The sequence below is a fragment of the Pelmatolapia mariae genome, linkage group LG17 (genome assembly GCF_036321145.2).
Source record: "Pelmatolapia mariae isolate MD_Pm_ZW linkage group LG17, Pm_UMD_F_2, whole genome shotgun sequence".
Taxonomy (NCBI): domain Eukaryota; kingdom Metazoa; phylum Chordata; class Actinopteri; order Cichliformes; family Cichlidae; genus Pelmatolapia; species Pelmatolapia mariae.
In genome coordinates this window covers 33,707,696-33,730,297 of record NC_086242.1, presented here as the reverse complement: position 1 = coordinate 33,730,297, position 22,602 = coordinate 33,707,696, and the positions used below count along the sequence as shown (strand labels likewise).

The 22,602-nt window shown below is 40.7% G+C and overlaps 1 protein-coding gene across 2 annotated transcripts; it reads right to left on the bottom strand.

The window, feature by feature from the left end:
* Positions 1–1,155: 1,155 nt before the first annotated feature.
* alg6 (ALG6 alpha-1,3-glucosyltransferase) lies at positions 1,156–21,088 on the bottom strand. Of its 2 annotated transcripts, XM_063501246.1 has the most exons (14): positions 20,943–21,088; positions 20,602–20,686; positions 20,219–20,308; positions 19,903–19,991; positions 19,605–19,687; positions 19,153–19,217; positions 17,678–17,863; positions 13,762–13,897; positions 10,095–10,180; positions 8,363–8,447; positions 8,101–8,171; positions 6,878–6,946; positions 4,800–4,992; positions 1,156–2,121 (listed from the first exon to the last, which is right to left on the bottom strand). In XM_063501246.1, the coding sequence occupies exons 1-14, from the start codon at positions 21,022–21,024 to the stop codon at positions 1,924–1,926; spliced, it is 1,518 nt and encodes a 505-aa protein (XP_063357316.1). In that variant the 5' UTR covers positions 21,025–21,088; the 3' UTR covers positions 1,156–1,923. The 2 variants fall into 2 exon arrangements, with proteins under 2 accessions (XP_063357316.1, XP_063357317.1); XM_063501247.1 differs by lacking the exons at positions 20,219–20,308; positions 20,602–20,686; positions 20,943–21,088 and adding an exon at positions 20,112–20,149.
* Between the last annotated feature and the right edge of the window lie 1,514 nt (positions 21,089–22,602).

The following is a 22,602-nucleotide window of genomic DNA, read 5'->3' as shown; positions in this document are numbered from 1 at the left end:
GTAATTAAAATATCTGGGTAACCACAGGACACCCAAAGACAATTTGTGGAGACTTTCTGGGCTAGAGCTCTTTAAGCATGACGTAGACAATATTCAGCAGGTGGTTTTAGTGTTGTCTTTTTTTCCACAAAGAAGCAAGAATTTTAGGTTTAGCGTTTTGCTTGGTGAATGAGCTAATCATTTAAATGAAGTATCAGAGTTATCACAACAAAATGAAGTCGCTCTTTTTGATTAAACTCAATTTATCTTAATAAATGAAACTGAAACGGTTCTGAATGAGCCGTTTTCTTGAAATGTATTTTACTGTTTTAACTTACTTACAATTCTGTTTATCTGTTATGATAATATTAACTTACTTATCCAATATTCTTCATATCTACTATGCCAGACTCCATCAATACCAGAATAATTTTTTTGTGCCAAGCTTTTATTTGGTTTTCTTTGTCTTATTGTTATTGTGATTGTTTGAATGTTTGTTTCTTTGTTTCTTATTCTTTGGGCTTTGGGGGAAAGAAGAATGATTTTTTTTTAAAATAATTAAAAAAAAAATAAGCAAATGTTATAAAAAAAGAGCAAGCCAACACCTTTCACACCACCACTAATTGGCCCCTTGTGTTCACGCCCCATTGTAGTAACTATTAACTCAGATCTTGGGCTCCTATTTGTCCCCGCAGCCCTTTATTGGCCGCCAGCCCGGAGCCTCAGATGCACAGGCAACCCTGGCTGACCTGATAACATTTATAGTTGTAATGGATTTTTTTATGCCCGTCATTAACTGGCAGAGAGATTGGATATAGAAATTGCTTGTACCTTTTTCTGTGGTATTTCAACTTTATAGCATTATGTTCAGATATGTCACCTTCCATCATCCTTTTTTTAAGGCCTCTCCCGTCACTGGTTTTGTTTTAAATGTACGGGTCTTTTGTGCAGGACACTTGTAGTATCAAGGGCTCGTAATGAATATTTAATCATGTTGAGTAAAGGCTCGGAAAGATATAATTTCTGTCCAATAATTGGTTCTCTCTCTGCCAGACCTTTAGGGGTGATTTAGCACGCAACATGCTTAATGTAGACAGTTTATACGAAGCTGCTTTGAATCAAGTCATTGAACAATGTGGCAATAAAGCGGGTGTTCATTTTTAGGATGCTGGTAAATTTGATTTATTTTCGCAAAAACTACATTTGTACAAAACAGCTTTAATGTTAGGCAAAAATGTACAGTGAAAAAACAGTTTGATGAACTTCAATAAAAAGTTCACATGAATGGATGGATATCAGCATTGGCAGGCCTGAGTGCAGCACATCAGGTGCATCTTTACCACCACCTCAAGGACATAATGTGGATAAAATAACAGAAACTGTTCATAATATGATTATACATGACCACAAACTTTGGTGTCAATAGTTGCCATAAAATTAGACCAACACTTCTGGTCCCCATGAAAAGGAAACATTACAACAGGTGTTTATGTTATTGTGCCTACCTCCTGTGGTCAAGGCATACAGGCCTATAAGTCAGTATAGACCATACAATGTCAGGTTAGCCAGGAATTGTGTATTTCTTTGTAATGTATGAGTAGTCCGAGCAAATAATTCAACAAGGTAGGTTAATTTCACATGAACCTACATCATTTTTAGCCAAATTACATTTCGTGACCTTGACAACATGGAAGATTTGTCTTTGAATTGCACTAAATTCATTGGTCCACATTGAAAAATACCACAATTTCCTTTCATTTCATGTCACAATTCTTCTGAAATGCCATTTATCCAACTTTTTAATAAGCACTTGTGTTATTTTGTATTTTGTACACAAAGGCATGGGTAAAAGGCCTCATGCACTTTAAAAGCAGATATACCTCAGTGTGTAAGGTTGACTTCACTGGTGTAAAATTAGATCAACGCCTTCACCTGTGGTGTGACTTAGTTGCTCTTCTTCTGGCTCTTTCTGCTGGGAGGCTCACTGAACTGAACCACGTTGAAATGTATAAAAGTTCCCAAAAAATGCAGGAAAGCTGTAGTAGATACTAAGACTGGGAACAAGTCGGGCAGATGGGGCGGAGGGATCAGAACTGCGACCGCGATGCTCAGGCCAACCATGGCTGCAATGCTGATGTAGAACTGTAAGAGATAAAGGCAGTGTGATTGTTGGCTCACTGAAATGAGACAGGGAGTTACAAGACCATGCAAAATGCTGATATCATAATAAACAGCACAGAGGCTCAGAAAAAACTGTGGATTACGTACTGCTTTAGAACATAAAAAGAAGCATCTCATGCTAGTCTAACAAAACAAGTTCACCTACTAAGTTAGTTACTGAGCCAGTGCCTTCATTTACACTGAAAACCTCTTTCAAGGTCCTTTATATTGTAAGGTAAAGACCCTACAATATTAGAGTAAAAGATGACTCTCGGTGAGCAAGCATTTGGAGACAGTGGGAAGGAAAAACTCCCTTTTAACAGGAAGAAACCTCCAGCAGAACCAAGCAGGGGCAGCCATGTTTTGGGACCAGTTGGGGGGCGGGGGAGGGAAACAGGACAAAAGACACTTATGTGAGGAAACAAGCGTAACTCTGTGCCTTTGGTCAAAGATGAGATCTCCGTGGCAGATAAGCAAAAATTTAGGAACAGATCAAAATGTTTGGAAAAAATTTGTGGAGCTTGGCTTAAAAATATATTGCTGTGACACAAATATCTTTTACAACTGTATTCATCAAAATAACAGCCTTTAGTCACAATCTTTTATGCAGAGAACTCTTAAAATAAATTGTAGAGTTATTAAATGAAATTTTTGATTTAGAAACTTGTAAAAACTGATTACCCCGGGCTATAAACAAACTGTTGACTTTCCCCTTAACACTAACTATGCACATAACATCAAACCAGTAATTTAATTTAAAATAGAGCTCAGATGACATTGAATATTTATAACCAAGTGACAGACATCAAATTAGTCACTTGAGAGGTGCTATAAAGAAACGAGGCCTGCAATATCATATTACAGCAAATTAGATTTTTTTTCTTTAAGGTACGGTCACTGCTTTTTTATCTCGTTACAGATTTGCAAACAGATGTGATGGTGAGCGTCACATCATTCATCTATCTGCTTGCGCTTTATGACCCAAAGATCAGTCTGTGAGGTGCAGGAAGCACCTCGTGCCTGCCAACCGCCCAGCCGCCCAAAACCCATGAAACCTTATCCCCATCATTGGGGCTCGCTATTTATTCTGCTTGTGTAAATAAATATATCTAGGCAAACCTGTGTTAATGACACGTGCTATAAAAAGACACCTTCTCCTAATCTCTGACACCCCACCAGTGCCCCTGTCGCTAAGGGGTCGGCAGAGAAGCCACTTCAGACGCTATGGAAACTTAAATAAGCGATAAATAATTCTTTGGTTGGCAGCAGCGTTCATCCCTGGACAGCTTACACAGCTTACACCAGCACATGATATTTATTTATACAGTCGGGCATGTCTTCTCACACAGTTGCAATTTAGGTCTAGTGCCACTGGGACCCTGATATCAGCACTCTTCTTACTACAAATGTATCATCTGTACATCCTCCACCCACTATGTAACAGAGAAAACATCTCTTTGTCTTTGTTTGCCAACTGCAAAGCCGAGCCCTTATTATAAGCAAGCACACAACATGAACGAAACCACACTTAAAAGATAAAGCGTTAAATCCCGCTAATGAAAAATAGTTCATATTAGGGTCGTGCTGGAGTTATACCTGCTTTTTCTTGTGCGAAATCTGTATTTGGGTCAAAGTCTAATTTAATCTGAATGACCTTTAATAACCTTTATTAGCAACAAACTAAAACAGCAACCATAATTATAAACGTTAACCACATCTACACACATCTGTGGGACAGCACCACACACAGCCAAAACCAATGCTGTTTGACTTAACAAACTGAGATTTACTAACTTTGATTTAATGTCTGGATTTTAATTCTTCACACTATTATTTAGTGCAACTGATAACAGTAAATCATATTTTAATGAAATAAGTGCATTAAAGCGACTTGTAACTATAAATGAAATGTGTGAGTGTGAAATATGTAGTGAACTAGAAGGGTGAAGAATCTTATTGGGATTTATGCTTCAGTGAGAAATCTTCGATGTAGCTACGTTACTGCAAACTGCTCTGAAACCCTCAGTGTAACCTGACATGCACCTGATATGGAAATGTAACCACACGTCACATCGATGGAGCCTGCAACTATTGTGATTGACCTGTTCAGTACAATCTATTCCTCCAGTGCATTTTCGCATACGCAGTTTTTAAAAAAATTAGCAAAAGCATAACAATCATCGTCTCAATATAAGGAATAAGGACTGTCGCCATAGATGTGAGGGAATGTAAAAAGAAATGGAAAAACCTGAAAGAAAAATATGTCTACCTATCAAAAAAAAAAAAAAAATGGCCATAACAAAAAGTCAAGATCCAGGAGGGGAAAAAGCTCCAGCAGTTCATTTCTTTCTATTGGCTGGTAGAAACAAATGGACTGGACACGCTCACATGCTAATTAACACGTCACATTGCACAAACATCAATGCTGGCAACGATGTAAGTTACATTGTACATTACGTCACAGGCTTTACAAAGATCTCCATCTAAAACAGGCCTTACACTGGAAGAACCCCTAAGTGTACTCAAGTACAGTTCTTGAGTAAATGTGAAACAGTTACAAGATTTCATAGATGCATGCTTTCTTTTGATGTGCAAACAAACAAATCAGTGAATATTTGGAACTATAATGTAAATTATTATAACAGCACTTCAATACTGACCTTCCATCTCACTATAAAGGCCAGGTCCATCTTCAGTACCCAATAAAACAGCTTGTTGTAAGCTCCCAGTCTCAGTTTATCCTCTGAACAGTGATCCAGTGCAGACAGTAAATAAATGCTGAAGAAGAGGAAGCCCAAAGAGGTCACAATGTAGGGCACCAGCAGGCCGTCCTTCAGGAACAAAGGAAGCATGCTGCACACAGAGACAGGAAAAGGACAAGCATAGCAGATTTTATTACATTTTAAGCCTGTCTGTGTGTTGTCATGGCAGAATCAGTTTCAAGTACTGTAGCAGAAACTACTGCACACATAGCAATAGCAAAATATAGTTATGAAAATTCACAGGTGTGTAGTTCAGACCAAAATGAACATCATGTCTCTCGATGGTCCACCAAAAAAGTTCTGAGGATGGGCATGAACTCATGCTGATGTCTTTGCTTAGTTCAATGTAATATAGCCCCAAAAGCAAGAAACGCATATGATTCTTGTATCAGGAAGATATTATAGCTATTGCCTTTACATGCAAGGTACAGCTGGACATTTATACACACTGGTAAAGTGTGTCTTTTGTCCTGTCTTCCTCCTCTCACCCCGAACCAGTCGTGGCAGATGCTTGGCCCTCCCTGAGCCTGGTTCTGCTGGAGGTTCCTTCCTGTTAAAAATGAGTTTTCCCTTCCCACAGTCACCAAGCGCTTGCTTGTAGTGTTCATCTGCGTCTTGGGGTTTTCTCTGTATTATGGTAACCTTGTAATACAAAGCAACTGTTCTCATAATTTTGGTGCTATAGAAATAAAATGCAATTAAATTAAAGTAAATTAAATTAAACTGAAATGAAATGAAAAGGGACAACATCAGATTTTTAAATGATTGTTGGAAATAAATCAGTTTGATCCTACAGCTGATGGAGAGCACGATAGAGTTTCATACCCATCAACATCATTAAGTCGAGTGCAAAGTTTGTTAAGTGCAGCAGTAAGCCAAACAGTTTTATCCTGCAGGCCTGTATGTGCATGCATCTCCCAGGGAGAGATGGCTCTGTAATTCACGAGGAGCTTATCTTCGTTTAGTAGAGGAGCATGGGCAAGAACAACAGTTGACTCACAGTGAATCACACATCGCCCCAGCTTATAAAAACCTTTCCCCTGACAAAAAACTACTTATTCAGATTTGGACTCAAACAAACAAACTTCTATTCAGTAGATAAATGTTTAACACTTCCTCTATTTACACTGACTGGCTGCATTCAGTGGCTGTAAAGTGGTCATGCTTGACCATCCATTCAGCCAATTCTGCTAACAAAAGATGTATTTTTTTCCTTTTTTAAATTAGTCTGGAGAGGATGCAGATAATGTGAAAGTCCAAGGCAGACTGTACAGGGGAGCAGCTACAGAATGACCTCCTGTCCCTACACAACACACACTTAGACAGCAGGCATGCAGACTATGCAGTGTAATCCCCAGATATCCTTATACTAAATCACACGCACAACAATTAGTGCTGCCGGAAGAATTTAACAACAGCTGGTGAAAGTTAGATGGAGCATTTGCAGCACTACTTGTGTTTCCCATTCATGGTGCTTAGCTCCAACCACCACAGCACAACATTTAACTTTTCAGGATTATTTTTATTATGTTTCTCATTAAATACGAGATAGAAAACAAAGTAAAAGAAATGACGAGAGACAGCACCCAACAGCGGGACACCAGATTTATATGCAAGATCATGAAACGGGACATTTTAAAGCAAGACTGTGGCCAGAACTGGCTCGAGGATATGAGTAATAAAGTGGGCAAAAAGACACTTATTGTGGAATTTCTTCTTTGACAAGTTGAACAGTCTTGCTGTTGAAATGTAAAATTTTTTGCCAAGTTCCGCTTAGTTTGATTTTCTCCTAATTATAATTGCTGAACTTTTTCCCATCATAAAAATAACTATAATTGCATAACTCTATTATTCTATTATCCAAGTTGCAGTAAATAAGATTTAGAAACAAATCTAACAACAGAGAACCTGTTTTTATTTGTTAATCTTCCAACCTTTGTGTGTTGTCAGTGATTTCAAAAGACTTTCCTTCTTACCTGAATGTCGAGGCCTGTAGGAACCAAAGGGCCATCAAGGGGAGGTCATTCAGCAGGAGACAGGCAGGCCTAGAAAAAGAAATTCAGATGTACTCAATATTAAATAGACTGCCGTGACTTTTGCGATTAGACAAGACTAGAGTGAAAATAATATTAAAGCTACTGAGCTGATCAAACATCCACTTACAAGTATTTACAAGTCAGTCAGTATTTGCTGTACCACATTATTTCATTCTAGAATACATCTTTCACACTTTAGCTAAGTTATCTATTTTCATTTGAAGAACTGCCAATGTTTTGCCAAGAAGTTGCAATGATAAATTTATGATCGCATGCGTCACATGCGCGTGCGTCTGTGTTCATATGCGTTTAAGCCTGTTGCTAATTGAACTTGCTAGCTCGCTTCAGTGTAAGTTGTACACTCTGCTCAAAGGGGGGCACTTTCCATGAGTCCCCGATCCCATAATTACAGTCAGTGCTCTTTGGCGATCCTGTTACAGCCCAATAATTGATCCTGCGCAAACAACACCCCAAGCTGCCGCCTACCATTCTTTCCTAATCCCTGGACATGTATTACTGATTGATTCAGGAGGACAGGTGGGAGATATAACTCAATAGTTAATAAAGCAACAATCTACCCTAATCTAGATTAATAGATGAGCCCAGGATCTAGGAACCAAATCCCTCGCTGTCAAATCTATCCCAGGCTTTTCACCCCACCTACAGCTTTCTACATATGGAGGTAAATGATAATGAAGCACACACACACACACACACACACACACACACACACACACACACACACACACACACACACACACACACACACACACACACACACACACACACATCTCACTTCTTTTAGTGCTGCTTTCACCCAGTTAAATATGACCCAGCTCTGACACAGCACAAATCATGGCAGTGGAAGCAGGGTTCCTATCTGTGATGACAGAGGTGAATAACTTCTCGGTACTTAAAAAGAAATCTGGGGGTACAGCAGGAGGATGACGTCATTTTTACAAAGCGAACATGATTTGAAACCATTAGAATTCTGTACGACATAATCTGAGATTTGACAAGGCGAATGGCTCCTTTGTGAGTAGAAATTAAATCTATACTCATGAATATTTCAGATATCGCTACAAGACAGAGAAAGTACCATTTACATTTGTCACCCAATGAGACAAACCTCAAGAAGTTACAATTATCTTCTTTGTACTTACAAGGCAGCCAAAAGGATGGACTTCTCATGGACTTGAAAGGAGAAGAGGAAGAACGCCAGGGATGAATTGACCTTAAAGTGACATTGGGGCTATCAGTAAAACTGCTATATTTAATATTACACTTTTTATTACAAAGGGAAGGAAGAGAAACATATTCGAGATCGTCTTCTCAAAAAAGAAACTGGGTTTGTTAAATTAAATATGATACTTATATATGATAAATCTCACTGGCTTAAAAATGCTGAATGCCAAAAACACTCACCAAAGCCAGCTTAAAGTGCCAGAAGGTTGGTTTTGTTAATAGCCTGATACAGGAGGGTAGAACCGCCAGGAGAGTGCAGGCAAGACTGAAAAACAAATGAAGATGGAAGATGAAGTTACTGAAGGAAAAACTAAACAGTATTACCTGTGCTATGTAGGCAATATTATTCTCAATTGCATTTGCATGACATTTCAAGGTTTGTATGCAAGTCTTATGAACTGAGTAGACATGAATGCATGGGAAAGGTTTTAATGAAGACTTTCCTAATACATTATTTTACCAAGCCAACAAAATACATAAAAACAGCACGATTTGTTTTCATTAATTGGCACTGTATGAATATCAGCATTTAACTCTCAGTTCATGCCACAGTTCTTTTTAGACAGGCCTCTGATCTGTAACCAAGTTGTGTGCAGTGCCGTAATGCAGCGGTCCCCAACCCCCGGGCCTCGGACCGGTACCGGTCCGTGAGTCGTTTGGTGCCGGGCTGCGAGAGTTGAGGCTCAGGTGTGAAATGTATGGTTTTCAGGGTTTGTTATCGTTTTTATCGTTAACTCGGTTTTCCTGGGTCTTTTCACGTGTGTTATGAATAAATCTTCTTTTTTTCGGTGCCGGTACTAGTTTTATTTTGTTGTACTTATCCGCGACACCTTAAAGGCCGGTCCATGAAAATATTGCCGGGCATAAACTGGTCCGTGGCACAAAAAAGGTTGGGGACCGCTGCCGTAATGGACCAAAATAATGGCCCCTGCTTAGGGTTACCAGGCAGTAACCCTCAATTGTCACCTTCTGGGGGTAGAAGCGTGAGAAAAAAAACGTGTTGGAGTCAGAGTGTATAAATGTGCTGAAAGGTCAGGCTGCGAGTTAGTTTGAGGTGTCAACTAACTAAACTACAAATCATAGAAGACAGAAAGAAGTGTACATACAACATACACAGGAGTAATGGCAGACCTGTAAGTGGATATTTATTGTGTATGAAAGCAAGTGTGCTATTCGTGTGTTATGTGTAGGGCAGGGTTTTGCTGTCTGGATGGAGCTGTATGACTTTACACAGCTGATTCATTTTATGTACGCTGCACACCCACAGCAGAGCATTTAGCAATCCACCATGTGCGCCATAAAGACAGCAGTGTTTTTCATTTGTTTCAAATGCATGACAGTAAAAGAAGTCTAACTTGATCCCCAGACTTAGCAGTCTGGCAGAAACGTGTCCATGCTGCGAACGCAGGACTCCTAAATTTAGCGTGCTGGGTTATTTAAGCAGGCTCCACCACGACACAACTGTTGCAAAAAGTTTTTCTAAGCGTGGCTGCACAGGACCCCAACTTTTGGTCAAGATAACTTCTAATGTATGTGGAGAATCAGCCTCTCGTTCATACCTACATTAGAATTACATTTGCACACAACATCCATAATTATGCTAAAACAAACAAACAATAAAACCTCGCCGTCACATCGATTTAGTCGGACATTTTTCTTTTCAATATTTCTCGGGTGTTTTAAAATGTTGTCACCACATTTTCAAAGAGATCAATGACTTTATGTTCAAAAGTTCCTCATGAGATGTTAGTGATGACCTTACTTCCAACCACTGGATTACTGTCTTTATTCCCAAGGGCAAGCTTGGTTTTTTCAGGAACAACAAAGGGAGAGAGAGAGAGAGAGAGAGAGAGAGAGGGACTGTGGGTGTGTGTGTATGTGTGTGTGTATGTTAAACAGATAGAGGGATCACCTGAGGTAGAGCTGAGAGTCACCTGACAAAATGGATCTGATCTTTATCAGGGTGTTCAGGCTGCACCATGTGTTGGCCACTTTATCCTGTATACACACACACACACACACACACACACACCTTGGTCAAATAAAAAAATGGCAGGAAACACAAAGAACTAACTGCTCTAAGAAATTATTCCTTCTCAGAAAGTGTAACAAAATTCCTCTGTGGGAAGACATTTATTCATAACCCTCCATCATACATTTTCTCTCCTGTCAGGAAAAGCATGGGGCTTATTTGTAACCTTGGGGTTTTGGGATCAAGTTTTCAGAAGTAGATTCTGCTTAACCAGCAGACACAGACCAACCAAAGAGAAACAAACAGTACATGAAGTCGATATATTGGGAAAAAAGCCAATTACTTTCTTTGAATTCTATTTTCTGACATTAGCTGTTATCTTTTTGATTTGTTGCTTTGCTGATAAATGTCAGGCATTGGTAAAGTGAAGACATAATTTCAAGCATCAATGGATGTTTTTAAACTATAATCCAAAATACGGCTATCAAATTTAAAATATATATATATATCTAAAACAAAAAAGAAGTAGCAAATTATCATTGTTGGGAGGCTGAATCCAGAGGATGTTATGGAAATAATAAGCATATAAACATTTATATTATTTACTATTATCATTATTAATCAAAAGTCGTACAATTTCTCATATTAGTGTCACTTTTGTATTGTTAATAATGTGCCTTATTTCTAAGACTGACTGAAATTATATATACGATACAGTACACGGTATGTGTGAAGCTTCCTCTTTAATACCAGCTGAAAAGTACTTGCGGTTTAAAGCTGATATCAGATGAGGAGCTCATTGTGTGTGCTTCAGCTGATTTAAGTGCTTAAGCAGTTGTGCAGGGATATCGAGGCCAAAGCCACCAGTGTGCGCCATGATATCACACATCACAGAGGCTGTGGATGTTTTCACTGTGTGATTCTATCTAGAAAATCTATTTCTGGCCTCTTCCCTCTCTTCTGTTCTACAGCTGCTGGCTGCACAGCTGTGCTGATCTTAATGGCAACGTAGTCAGCAGCACAGGGCCGTCCAGCGCTGTGCTCAGCCCAATCCCTCTGTCCTTCCTTTCTGGCTCCTTTCTCCAAATAACTGTTACAGCAGTGCAGCAGGCAACACATGAATGTCAGGGTGGGCTGAGTGAGAGCGGTGCAGCCCCCTTCACCTATAAACTAGCATGGAATTTCACAGGGAGAAGCATTTGGTGCCATTTTTGTGTGCAGGCAGCAATGTGAGACGCCAGAATGCAGCTCAGTGGGTAAACTTACAACTGCTCCCTCCCAGAAGCCACCGGGACCACCAGTCACCAGCCCTCTTCTTCCCCACCGCCCCTTCTCGCCCCCGTCCCCTTGTCCGAGGCGTCTGCTTACGTGCACAATTTCACAATTAGTTCAGGACAACTTGCCCCCAGCAGCCCCCTTCATGCTGTCGTCACAGGCGAGCATAGTGTCTCTCACACCCTGTGTATTATGTTTGAACCATTTCGTTGAACAAATACTGCCGCGGTGCACGATGCCAGCCGCTCCCCCGGCAGAATTTTCAATTACTTCTCACATCCGTGACACCTTGTGGTGGGTTCCACCTCGGGAACCAGGACAAGAGGGGGTTACAGGGTTTCAGAAACGAGAGCCGCAAAGCTTGGCCTCCGAGCTGTCAGTCACACGCACCCAGTTACTTCACCTCGGCCGCTTTCAACACTGTGACTGCGGAGGTGTTTCAAGTATTCTTGTTCGCCATCATCACTTTACTTTTTTAATTAATATCATATTCCAGTGACCAGGCTATAAGTGGGTCACCACGGTATATCAAACATGTACGTTTGTTCTTGCAAAACAGTCAAACATACGCTTATGTGTCTGTTTTCCGAAGATGTAGTCAGTAGGTGAAAGCAGCTGTCCGACGTGCTCTGATATGCCTTCAAGTGTTGCGTCCACCAGACTCCTTGGTTCGTATGGCTAGAACATGGCTGTGCTATGAGGTGGCGAAAACAACCTGGTCATAAATTAGTGAGATTTATCTCTATCCTCTTACTGTACACCCCAAACCCCAACACCTCCCGGAGATAGAGTGAAACTGATCTCCTGACCTTTCACAGTTTTATTCCACTGTTTTCTTTGATCCTGCAGGGTATCTGTTTCCAAGCGGCTAAGCGCTAGTGGGTGGAAGGGTATTTCGCCATGCTGTGAGTATGGAATCAGTGCAATAGCGGAGTAGTGCCGTGTGTGTTGTTTCTAACATTGGTAACAGCTTAATGCTCGAAACAATAAAACACCATGAAATTAGGTTTCTTAGAAAAAATGTCACTCCTTAGAAAACGCAGAATCTTGACTGATTGCACTCAAGCAGGGATAAACAAAACATCTGACCAGTAAATCCTTTAATAGGAAACAGCATTTCACAGTAATTCTCAGCCCAAAGAGAAGTCATATACCAGTGATCATAAGATGTGAAGTTGCTGATATTAATCACAGTAATTTGCTTTGATAAAACAGAAACATAACTGCATCCACGCTGGCTTAACCCACAATGGAAATTTTTAAAGTCAAAATACATCCCTTTTTTATTACATGTCACTGGTTGTATTTGGAATTGTATTATATTTGATTAAAATAATTGCTGTCTTCCCATTTTCAGTTATGGTAAATGGTAAATGGTAAATGGACTGGTTCTTATATAGCGCTTTTCTACTCTTCTGAGCACTCAAAGCGCTTTACACAACTTGTGCATTCACCCATTCACACCCATTCACACAAGCACATTATTCTAAGTGCTTTCTAAGTAACATTCATACACATTCATACTCCGATGGATGCATCGGAGAGCAATTTTGGGGTTAATATCTTGCCCAAGGATATTTGGCATGCAGACTAGGCGAAGCCAGGAATCGAACCACCAACCTTCCGGTTAATTCAAGATTAACACTGCTATTATTAGTTTCAGCTCTATATTATTTATATAGTGCAAAGTCACAACAACAGTGACCTCCCTGCAATAATACTATTTTGGATAAATGTTTAAGGGATTTTTTTTAGAACCAACCAATAGTCCAATAATACATTGGACTATTGGTTGGTCCAATGTAGAAGTAATAAATGCATAAACTAGGTTTTCAGCGTCACTCTGTGACAGGATGTTTTGAATTTTAGAGATATTCTTGCAAAAATGCAAGAAAGCAGTCCTAAATATTTTTTAGTATGCACATTGAAGGACATATCCTGGTCAAAAACAGCTCCAAGATTCCTCATAGTGTTACTTCAAACCAAGGTAATACCGTCCACACTGGTTAGAAACCAAGTCTCTAAGATTTTTTGTAAAATAACCTCAGTTTTATCTGATTTTATAAGTAGAAATCTTTATGGATTTAAGATGTTCCTGCAGTTTAACGAATTAATGTGTGCCTTCTGGCTTGGATAGATAAAGTCAGGTATCATCTGCATAGCAATGAAAATGTATGCTATCATTTCTAATAACACTGCTTAAGGGAAGCAGGTATAGTGTAAATAGAATGCAGTTGTTGTTATGACAAAAGCATACATGTTTTCTTTTTAATATTATGCTTGTCAGATGTGGTTTTTTGGTAAACCTTTGATTTAAGGAACTATACGTTACCTCAAACAGACCCCGAGCCACGGGAAAAATCCTCCTGACCACCTGCATGGCCTGGCTGGGTTCAGCCAGGAAGGGCAACCAGCAGAGGGCAAAAGTCGCCAACACTGTTACACCAACCCTCACCAGCAAGAAAAGCCTACATGAAAAGACAACCAGGAGAGTAAATAAACATATGTCATAAATAATGAACTAATGAAAACAAGCAATTACTAATACTTTCCCCACTTCCTATAATCACTTTCCCCCAAATGCTTTAGTATTTACTTTAAAATTGTCTGTGAAAACAGTTCACACATACTGTGTGCAAGTCCTAAATTTGGGCTTTGACCCTTGTGTTGAGGAATGCAGTGAAAGCCATGCATCAGCTGAAAGTGTTCAGTGTAGGTCAGGATATCTTGTCAGCTGTAACTGTGAAGCTGCTGGTTAAGTTGCACACACAGGCATAGCTGAGGAGTTTGGGCATGGCCAGAGTGTCATCTGGACATATCTTCCCCCCGGGCCTTCTAATCCAGCTCTCCATTTGCTACTAAATGCCCTTGGTACATTGTTACTAGATAAACAGACACTGGACACACTAGTAACAGCATCCAATCTGATTACCTCAGTCATTCTGTGACACTCCTGAGGACACTGCTGTCTTATACACTGACATTACATATCTAGTGTGGGCATTCTGTTGAAATTTATGTGCACAGTGATCACAGAGTACAAGCAACAAATGTAGACTTGAACATTCAGGATTTCACAGTCATTACTATAAGTCCTCCTGAGACATTTTGCGTTCGCCTCTAGTGAAGGGCATCACTGATCGCAGCGTGTGGGGGAAAGGCAAGTATGTACACATATATATAAACGTGATCCATCTGCAAACTGGAAAGCCAAAGCGTCTTCTGTGTTACCTTATTTGATTGCTTTTTAAGTTTAATGAACAAAAGTACAGTGCTCAAAAGAAATATACTGTTACTTATTAGAAAAACAACAAACTACATGCAGGTTTTTATACCCAAATTTGAGCCGGCACATTGAACTTCTCTAAGAATTTAAAAATTAATCAAGTGTAACATTCAAAAACTGAAACCTATCTTTCTTGTGAGTAATGTCAATGAGTAAGTGTAATTTGGCATATTAATCAAAAAGCCCTCCGCCACTTGGCTGCGCCTAGAAATCCTGTCCATAAAAATTATGAACAGAACCGGTGACAAAGGGCAGCCCTGGCGGAGCCCATCACCCACCGGGAACGAGTCCGACTTATTACCGGCAATGCGAACCAAGCTCTTGCAACGGTTGTACAGGGATCGAATGGCCCGTAGCAATGGGCCAGACACCCCATACTCCCGCAACACCTCCCACAGGACACCCCGAGGGACACGGTCGAATGCCTTCTCCAAGTCCACAAAACACATGTAGACTGGTTGGGCAAACTCCCATGCACCCTCAAGTATCCTCGAGAGGCTAAAGAGCTGGTCCAGTGTTCCGCGACCAGGACGAAAACCGCATTGTTCCTCCTGTATCCGAGGTTCGACTAGCGGACGAACTCTCCTTTCCAGCACCCTGGCATAGACTTTCCCAGGGAGGCTGAGGAGTGTGATTCCCCTGTAATTGGAACACACCCTCCGGTCTCCCTTCTTAAAGATGGGGACCACCACCCCGGTCTGCCAGTCCAGGGGTACTGCCCCTGATCTCCACACAACATTGCAGAGGCGTGTCAACCAAGACAGCCCTACAACGTCCAGAGCCTTCAGGAACTCGGGGCGGACCTCATCAACACCAGGGGCTCTGCCACCAAGGAGTTGTTTAACTGCCTCAGTGACCTCGCCCCCGGAAATTGGCGGGTCATTCCCCTCATCCCCAGACTCTGCTTCCTCCTCGGAAGACGTGTCAGTGGGATTAAGGAGGTCCTCGAAGTATTCCTTCCACCGCCTGACAATTTTCTCAGTCGACGTCAGCAGCGCTCCGCCAGCACTATACACAGTGCAGGTAGAGCACCGCTTTCCCCTCCTGAGATGCCTGACGGTTTGCCAGAATCTCTTCGAGGCAGTCCGAAAGTCTTTTTCCATGGCCTCTCCGAACTCCTCCCACACCCGAGTCTTTGCTTCAGCCACTGCCCGAGCCGCATTCCGCTTGGCCTGTCGATACCTGTCAGCTGCCTCCGGAGTCCCACAGGCTAACCAAGCCCGATAGGACTCCTTCTTCAGCCTGGTGGCTCCCTTCACCTCTGGTGTCCACCATTTGGTTCGGGGATTACCACCACGGCAGGCACCAACCACCTTGCGGCCGCAGCTCAATGCAGCAGCTTCGGCGATGGAGACGCTGAACATGGTCCATTCGGACTCAATGTCCCCAGTCTCCCTCGGAATGCTGTTGAAGCTCTGCCGGAGGTGTGCGTTGAAGATCTCGCGGACTGGGGCCTCTGCTAGACGTTCCCAGCACACCCTCACTACGCGTTTAGGTGCACCGGGTCTGTCCAGCGTCCTCCCCCGCCCCCTGATCCAACTCACCACCAGGTGGTGATCAGTTGACAGCTCAGCCCCTCTCTTTACCTGAGTGTCCAGAACATATGGTCGCAGGTCTGGTGATACGATTACAAAATCGATCATCGACCTGCGGCCTAGAGCGTCCTGGTGCCACATGCACTTATGGACACTCTTATGTTCGAACAAGGTGTTCGTTATGGCCAAACTGTGATTTGCACAGAAGTCCAATAACAAAACACCACTCGGGTTCAGATCAGGGAGGCCGTTCCTCCCAATCACGCCCCTCCAGGTCTCGCTGTCGTTACCCACGTGAGCATTGAAGTCTCCCAGCAGGACAACAGAGTCTCCAGGTGGGGCACCTTCCAGCACCCCCCCCCAGGGACTCTAAGAAGGCTGGGTACTCTGAACTGCCACTCGGCGCATAAGCGCAGATGACAGTCAGGACCCGTTCCCCGGCCCTAAGGCGCAGGGAACAAACCCTCTCATCCACCGGGAAAAACCCCAACGTACCAGCAGCAAGCCGAGGGGATATTAGACTAATTCTAAATACAATCCCAGTAAACAATATTGGGTTTTTTTTGTTTGTTTGTTTGTTTGTTTTTAAATGCTGTTGCTTTTCTTCCACATAGTAGCACTTTGAACTTTATGTTACCATCAGCACGCTAAAATGCTTGCCAGTGTTGTGCTTAAAATTGATTGTCTTCCAAAAAGTAATTTACGATATTTGACATAAAACAATTCCCCATAACTGCTGTAAATAACTTGTTGGGCTATAATCTGTCAAACATATCACTTATTAATGATACCAAGCCATTTTGAGCCAGAAAGAACAGTCTCGTTACAAGATAGAAGCTAAAATCAGTTTCACCCTTAAATATTTTTTAAGAGAGATCTGGCCAAGAGGGCAGCAGATACTGCAACAAATATAACATCACAGCTCTACCGAGACATTTTAAGTGGCCCAAAAAGACTGGACTGATTATAATGCAGGTACAAAAATTAAAAGTCATAATGTCCCGTACAAAACAGGACATTTCTTTATTTTATATGTAACCCTTTCAGAAAATCCTGTTGATAACAGGCTGTTTACCAACATAAGGAAATGTATTACACATAGAAAACACCTAAAAATATTGGAAATCGCTTTAATGCACAACACTGGGATTTGTTAAGTAACCATTCTCATCATTTTAGCTTACAGTATTTGAATCATACTATTATCTTCTTTTTTTTTGCCTGTCCTGTCTGGCACTGTAGCAATCAGAATTATTGTCTGAAGGCCAAGAAAAATGGACCCCAAGTGGACCCTTGAATCATACTAAGAATCATACTATTATCTAATCAGTGCTAAAATTGTGGGTGAGGTTGGAGATGAACATCTGGACTATGCGTCAATGCAAAAAACAATCATCTTCATTATGGAAGGAAATAATAAGACTCACCCTCGGCCCATCAGGCCTGTTTTGATGCACTTTCCCAGAAGGTAACAGAAGAAAGGCAAAGCATGGTACAGCTCCATCTGTTTGTAGTTGAGAGCCAGAGAGAAAGCCATGGAGCCCAACACATCCCAGCCCAGACCCAAAGCCAGTATCCCCCACAGGGCAAAACCCAGGCTCACTCCGTTGTATCTGATACTGTTAAGGTTAATTTTGGTCTGGAAGGGCAAGTTTTCTGGAGCTAAACAACTTAATGTTGCAGATGTATAACAAGTAATCCAGAAAATAGCTGCTGATCCTAAGGTCAGTTCTGCTGCATAGTGTGCACATCGTCAGCTTTTCATTGTTGTATTTAGCGGTGGCTGAATAACAATAATAACAGCCTGGTTAGCTGGTGCGTTCTTCATCTCTTCAAACTGTTTTTTGTAAATCTACAGAACAACACAAGTTATTAACCTTATTGAACCTACTGTATGTAGGAAATATGAATAGTAAAGAATGCACATCCATCCTAGGATCGGCTGTTAAGCGTTTCCATAGATATGCTGTGGTGCCAAATCTGCCCCATGGGACAAGCTGTGTTTTTTTGGTCTTTTTTTTAAGTTGTGTTACAGAAGTCAGTAAAATAAATGTATATTTTTATGTTGTTAAAATATTTTAAATGCTTACATCTCTGTTTCTCAGTGAACTAAACTCAAAAGATGCTGCAAATATATACACTGCTAAAAAAAAAAGGAAAGAAACACTTTTTAATCAGAGTACAGCATCAAATCAGTTAAACTTCTGGGATATTGATCTGGTCAGTTAAGTAGAAGAGCGGTTGTTAATTCAGCTGCTTTAGTGTTAATGAAATTAACAACAGGTGCACTAGAGGGGCAACAATGAGACAACCCCCAAACCAGGAAAGGTTTTACAGGTAGAAGTCACTGAGATTTCCCCCCCCCTAGTTTTGTATGTGCCTAGGGACAGTATCACTACTCGCAGCATGAGGTGATACCTGGACCCTACAGAGGTTGCACAAGTCCTGCACTACAGCACATCAATATGCCATAAAGTTTGCAGTCTCCCAGCACAGTCTCAAGAGCATGGAGGAGATTCCAGGAGACAGGCAGTTACTCTAGGAAAGCTGGACAGCACCGTAGGTCCTTAACCGACCAGCAGGACCAGTGTCTGCTCCTTTGTGCAAGGAGCACAAATTTCACTCCTAACACATGACCCAGTCCATATCAGTTATAGATGTCCAGCATGAATTTTCCCCATTGAGATTTGATCTGTTTTAGTGTTCCTTTAATTGTTTTGAGCAGTGCATTTAAATATAACTCACTACACTTTATTATGATTGGAGCTTTCAAGTGTGAAACCTTTGTAGGTCATTATTTCATATTACATTCAATTTAATTACATTCAGAACAACCTTAATGGTACATATAATATACAAGAATACAATTTATAATAGGAATGCACATGTGCATAAAGGATACTGGAAATGTCCGTAGTCAATGAGAATTAATCCTGGGTACAGTAGAAAGCAGAACATAACGGAAACCTAAAAAGGGAAAAGGGCAGACATTTTAATTCAACGCAGCAGTAAAAACACAACCTTTTAAAATCTAATCCTATGAGAAGCTTGTTTAACTACTATTCCTCTTTCACTGTTTGATAATATAAGACACCGTCAAAACATTAGAAATGATCCCTTCAAATTGACTGTACTGTAAATGTATGAAGACCAGCTGAACTGTAATAACTTCTTGGAAATGTAATAACATCATATAACCAGATTAACTTACAATAATGACGCCATAATTTCCCAATTTGGAGGTCTAGTGCTGTAATCTGTTTTAATAAGGGTGGGTTCCCAGACTGAGAGAAAATGGGCTGGTCTGGGTCTTTAACTGAAAACTAATCATTTCATGCTCAGCTCGTCTCTGACCTTTTTCTTAGAGGATCCATCAGTCAGGTATAAACAGTATAAAACCACCGCAGGGATGTATATCAACAAATCTGCAACTAAGACTGAAACAAAAAGAAAAAAAATACAGACTACATGATCTCAAATTCATGTTATACAAAGTAACAGAAAAGGTCCATGGGTATACATTGATGTGAATGATTACAGTGATTTGGGCATAATATCTAAGCAGGTATAACCACAAACATTGCTGTAAATATGATGTAGACATGGATTATGAATGCTTTTCTTTTTCTTTCACCTCTCATAGTTACAATACCTGTAGTTCTCATGAATAGCTTGTGCTGTGTACTTTCATAACCTCTGGACTTGAGGAGTTCCACCCATTCAGGGTTTATTGTTTTGGCTCTGCAGAAACAACAAAGCATATATTTTGATTTTTTTTTTCTTTTTCCTGACAGAAAATGTACAAATACTTAACTTTATTAGTTCCTAAAAGTGGGTAGCTGTGTTATTTCATCACTATACCTTAACATTTCTCCCATGGTATGCTCACTCTTGTTCTCTGTCTCTCTCCTAAATTAACATTCAAATATTATGCGAAAGATCCTTTTTAAATAATCCACATGGCTTACATATAAGCACAGATCCAGCTGTGGTAAGCAGTGAGGGGAGGATAGTCAAGACCCCAGTAGTTCAAGTCATTGTTTGTAGTATTGAAGTACCTGGGGGAGCAGAAAGGTCACATAGTTTCATCAATAAAACTGTTTCATACTACATAAGCAATGTAGCGTGTACTGTATATAGGAAAAACTGTTGTTGATGTTATCCGTATTTAATATTTCGCACATCAATTCATCTCAAACTTGTAGTAAGCTGGACACAAGAGCAGGAACAGCACATGTCAGTAATGTGCGTCTTGAGTGTCACAGTACATTTCTCAAATCCGTGACCTGTAATAAGACCCAGTTACTACAAACAGGTCCTGTGAATAAACACCGGGAGGTGCTAGACTGACCATTCCTGAATGGGGAGGTTGTAGGTCACTTCTTGCCAGTGCCTCTGAGCTTCATAATCGCCGAACATGGGAGGTTTCCCCGCCCCTGGAGGAAAATCATTGAGCCGTCAGTGTGAAGACTATGAAGCTTGCATCATGAACGAATGGCCACCACACAACACACCCGCGCTAACAAGTTTTTAAATCACTGAGTGGACGCTAACTACCGAAAGAGTCACTCTGATACGGTTAAAACAATATGAAAGCATTGTTTTGACTAGTATAAACGGGTTTTGCTGAAACAAACAGCACTGTACCAAGGGAAAGTAGTGTTTAAACGCCGATCTCCACAATTTTCCTACCTGAATATGAATTTAGCGAAACTCCCCATCTCGCAATAATGGCAAGCAACACGCAAATTGATACGAGACTCCACGTCTGCATAGCTTTACTCGGTAAAATGAGGATTTGTGGAAGAAATAAACAATAAAAATCGGTACATTGAAACACTTTTGAAATCTGTTTCGCTTCCTGTATACGTCACTCACCAAGTCTTCGTTTCAACTACTCATTGGTCGCTGGATTTCTGACGTTGCGACCGACAGTTATGATGCGTTCAGGAATACTATGGAAATAATTGACATCTTCACTTTTGTCGCTCATTCGTTCAGTTGTTGCAGTAATCAAGCGCGTTTTAATAATCCAGTTGCAGATCATCCAAGACCTTTTTTTAACATGTGACGGGAAGTTTTTTGGTATATTACTCTCACAGTTTGTACTCACTTGTTAGTAGTTACAAGTCGAATCATGTAACCTAAATTTCCCAGGCACAGTGAAGGCATCTCTGGTTGAAATAAGATTTATGATGGGTATTATTTCTTCCGTATTTTCGCATTTTTTTGCAGCTGATGCTGAATTTGGAGGTCAGAGACCGCCTGGTAATAAATGAAGATTCCTAAGATTGCTTAATAATTGGGGGGGGGGGGGGGGGGGGGGGGGGGGGGAGGCTGACTGCATAGTCCAGACCAGGGGTAGGCAACTCCAGGCCTTGAGTGCCGGTGTCCTGCAGGTTTTAGATGAGTCCATGATCCAGTACAGCTGATTCAAAATGCTAAACAGGTCTTGAAGTTCTCCAGAGGCCTGGTAATGAACTAATCATTTAATTCAGGTGTGTTGACTCGGGGTGATATCTGGAGTTGCCCACCCCTGGTCCAGACTTTGGGATAAAAAGATAAATGAATCGGTTTCCAGGTAGTCATCTCTTTTCTGTGTGTTTTCCCGTTTCTTTTCATTTCAGGAATAACAATGATAATCAGGAATATGAATCTGTCAATTCCAATAGTCTACAATATGCACATAACATGATTACCTTTATAATGAAAAACATTTTTAGATTTCTTATCAATATAAATATGACTATGAAAAATTTTTGAAATCTCAAATTATATCCAAGAAAGTAAAAACATAATAATACTATACAGTTTATAATATATTTTAGTTGTTTTCTGCCAATTTGGAGGTACATGGAAGCAGAACAAAGAAATTGGCAGATAAAATGGATGCACATGGAATCAAGTCTGGACATTAAAGAAGCGAGCATCCATGCCAAACTGGAAATTGTTGCTGTCATAACAAATGCTTAATTCTAAGTCTTTGCAAACGGCTCAGGAACAGCTGATTTCACAAAATTTATATCAAAGTGACAGAGAAAAATCCACTATATAATCAGCAGCAGAGGGGCGGCAGTCTAACTAGTGTATTAGTTTGTGTTAATCTTCTGTACACAGATGTAGATATGGGTATCACATCCTTTCCTTGTCTTCCCTGTACACTGTAGCCTAAATCCAAGCCAGAGGGCGTTTTTCTCTCTGTGACCTTTTCTTTTGTTGACACCATCATCTTTGTTCTCAAGGTGTTAGGGTTTGTTGGATGAGACATGTTCCTTGTGGTTCTGGCATCAATTATGCATAAATAATAATAACCTCGGACAACTGCTGATTTGCAATGACACTTTCATTACAA

What these genes read in the sequence shown, in the direction of transcription:
- alg6 (XM_063501246.1), bottom strand. Translation starts at nt 21,024, where the DNA reads ATGCAGACGTGGAGTCTCGTATCAATTTGCGTGTTGCTTGCCATTATT. An exon ending in AGCTGGATCTGTGCTTATAT is followed by an intron (nt 19,992 to 20,218) that starts GTAAGCCATGTG and finishes TTGTTTCTGCAG; the next exon opens with AGCCAAAACAATAAACCCTG. An exon ending in CCTTTATAGTGAGATGGAAG is followed by an intron (nt 2,122 to 4,799) that starts GTCAGTATTGAA and finishes TATCTCTTACAG; the next exon opens with TTCTACATCAGCATTGCAGC.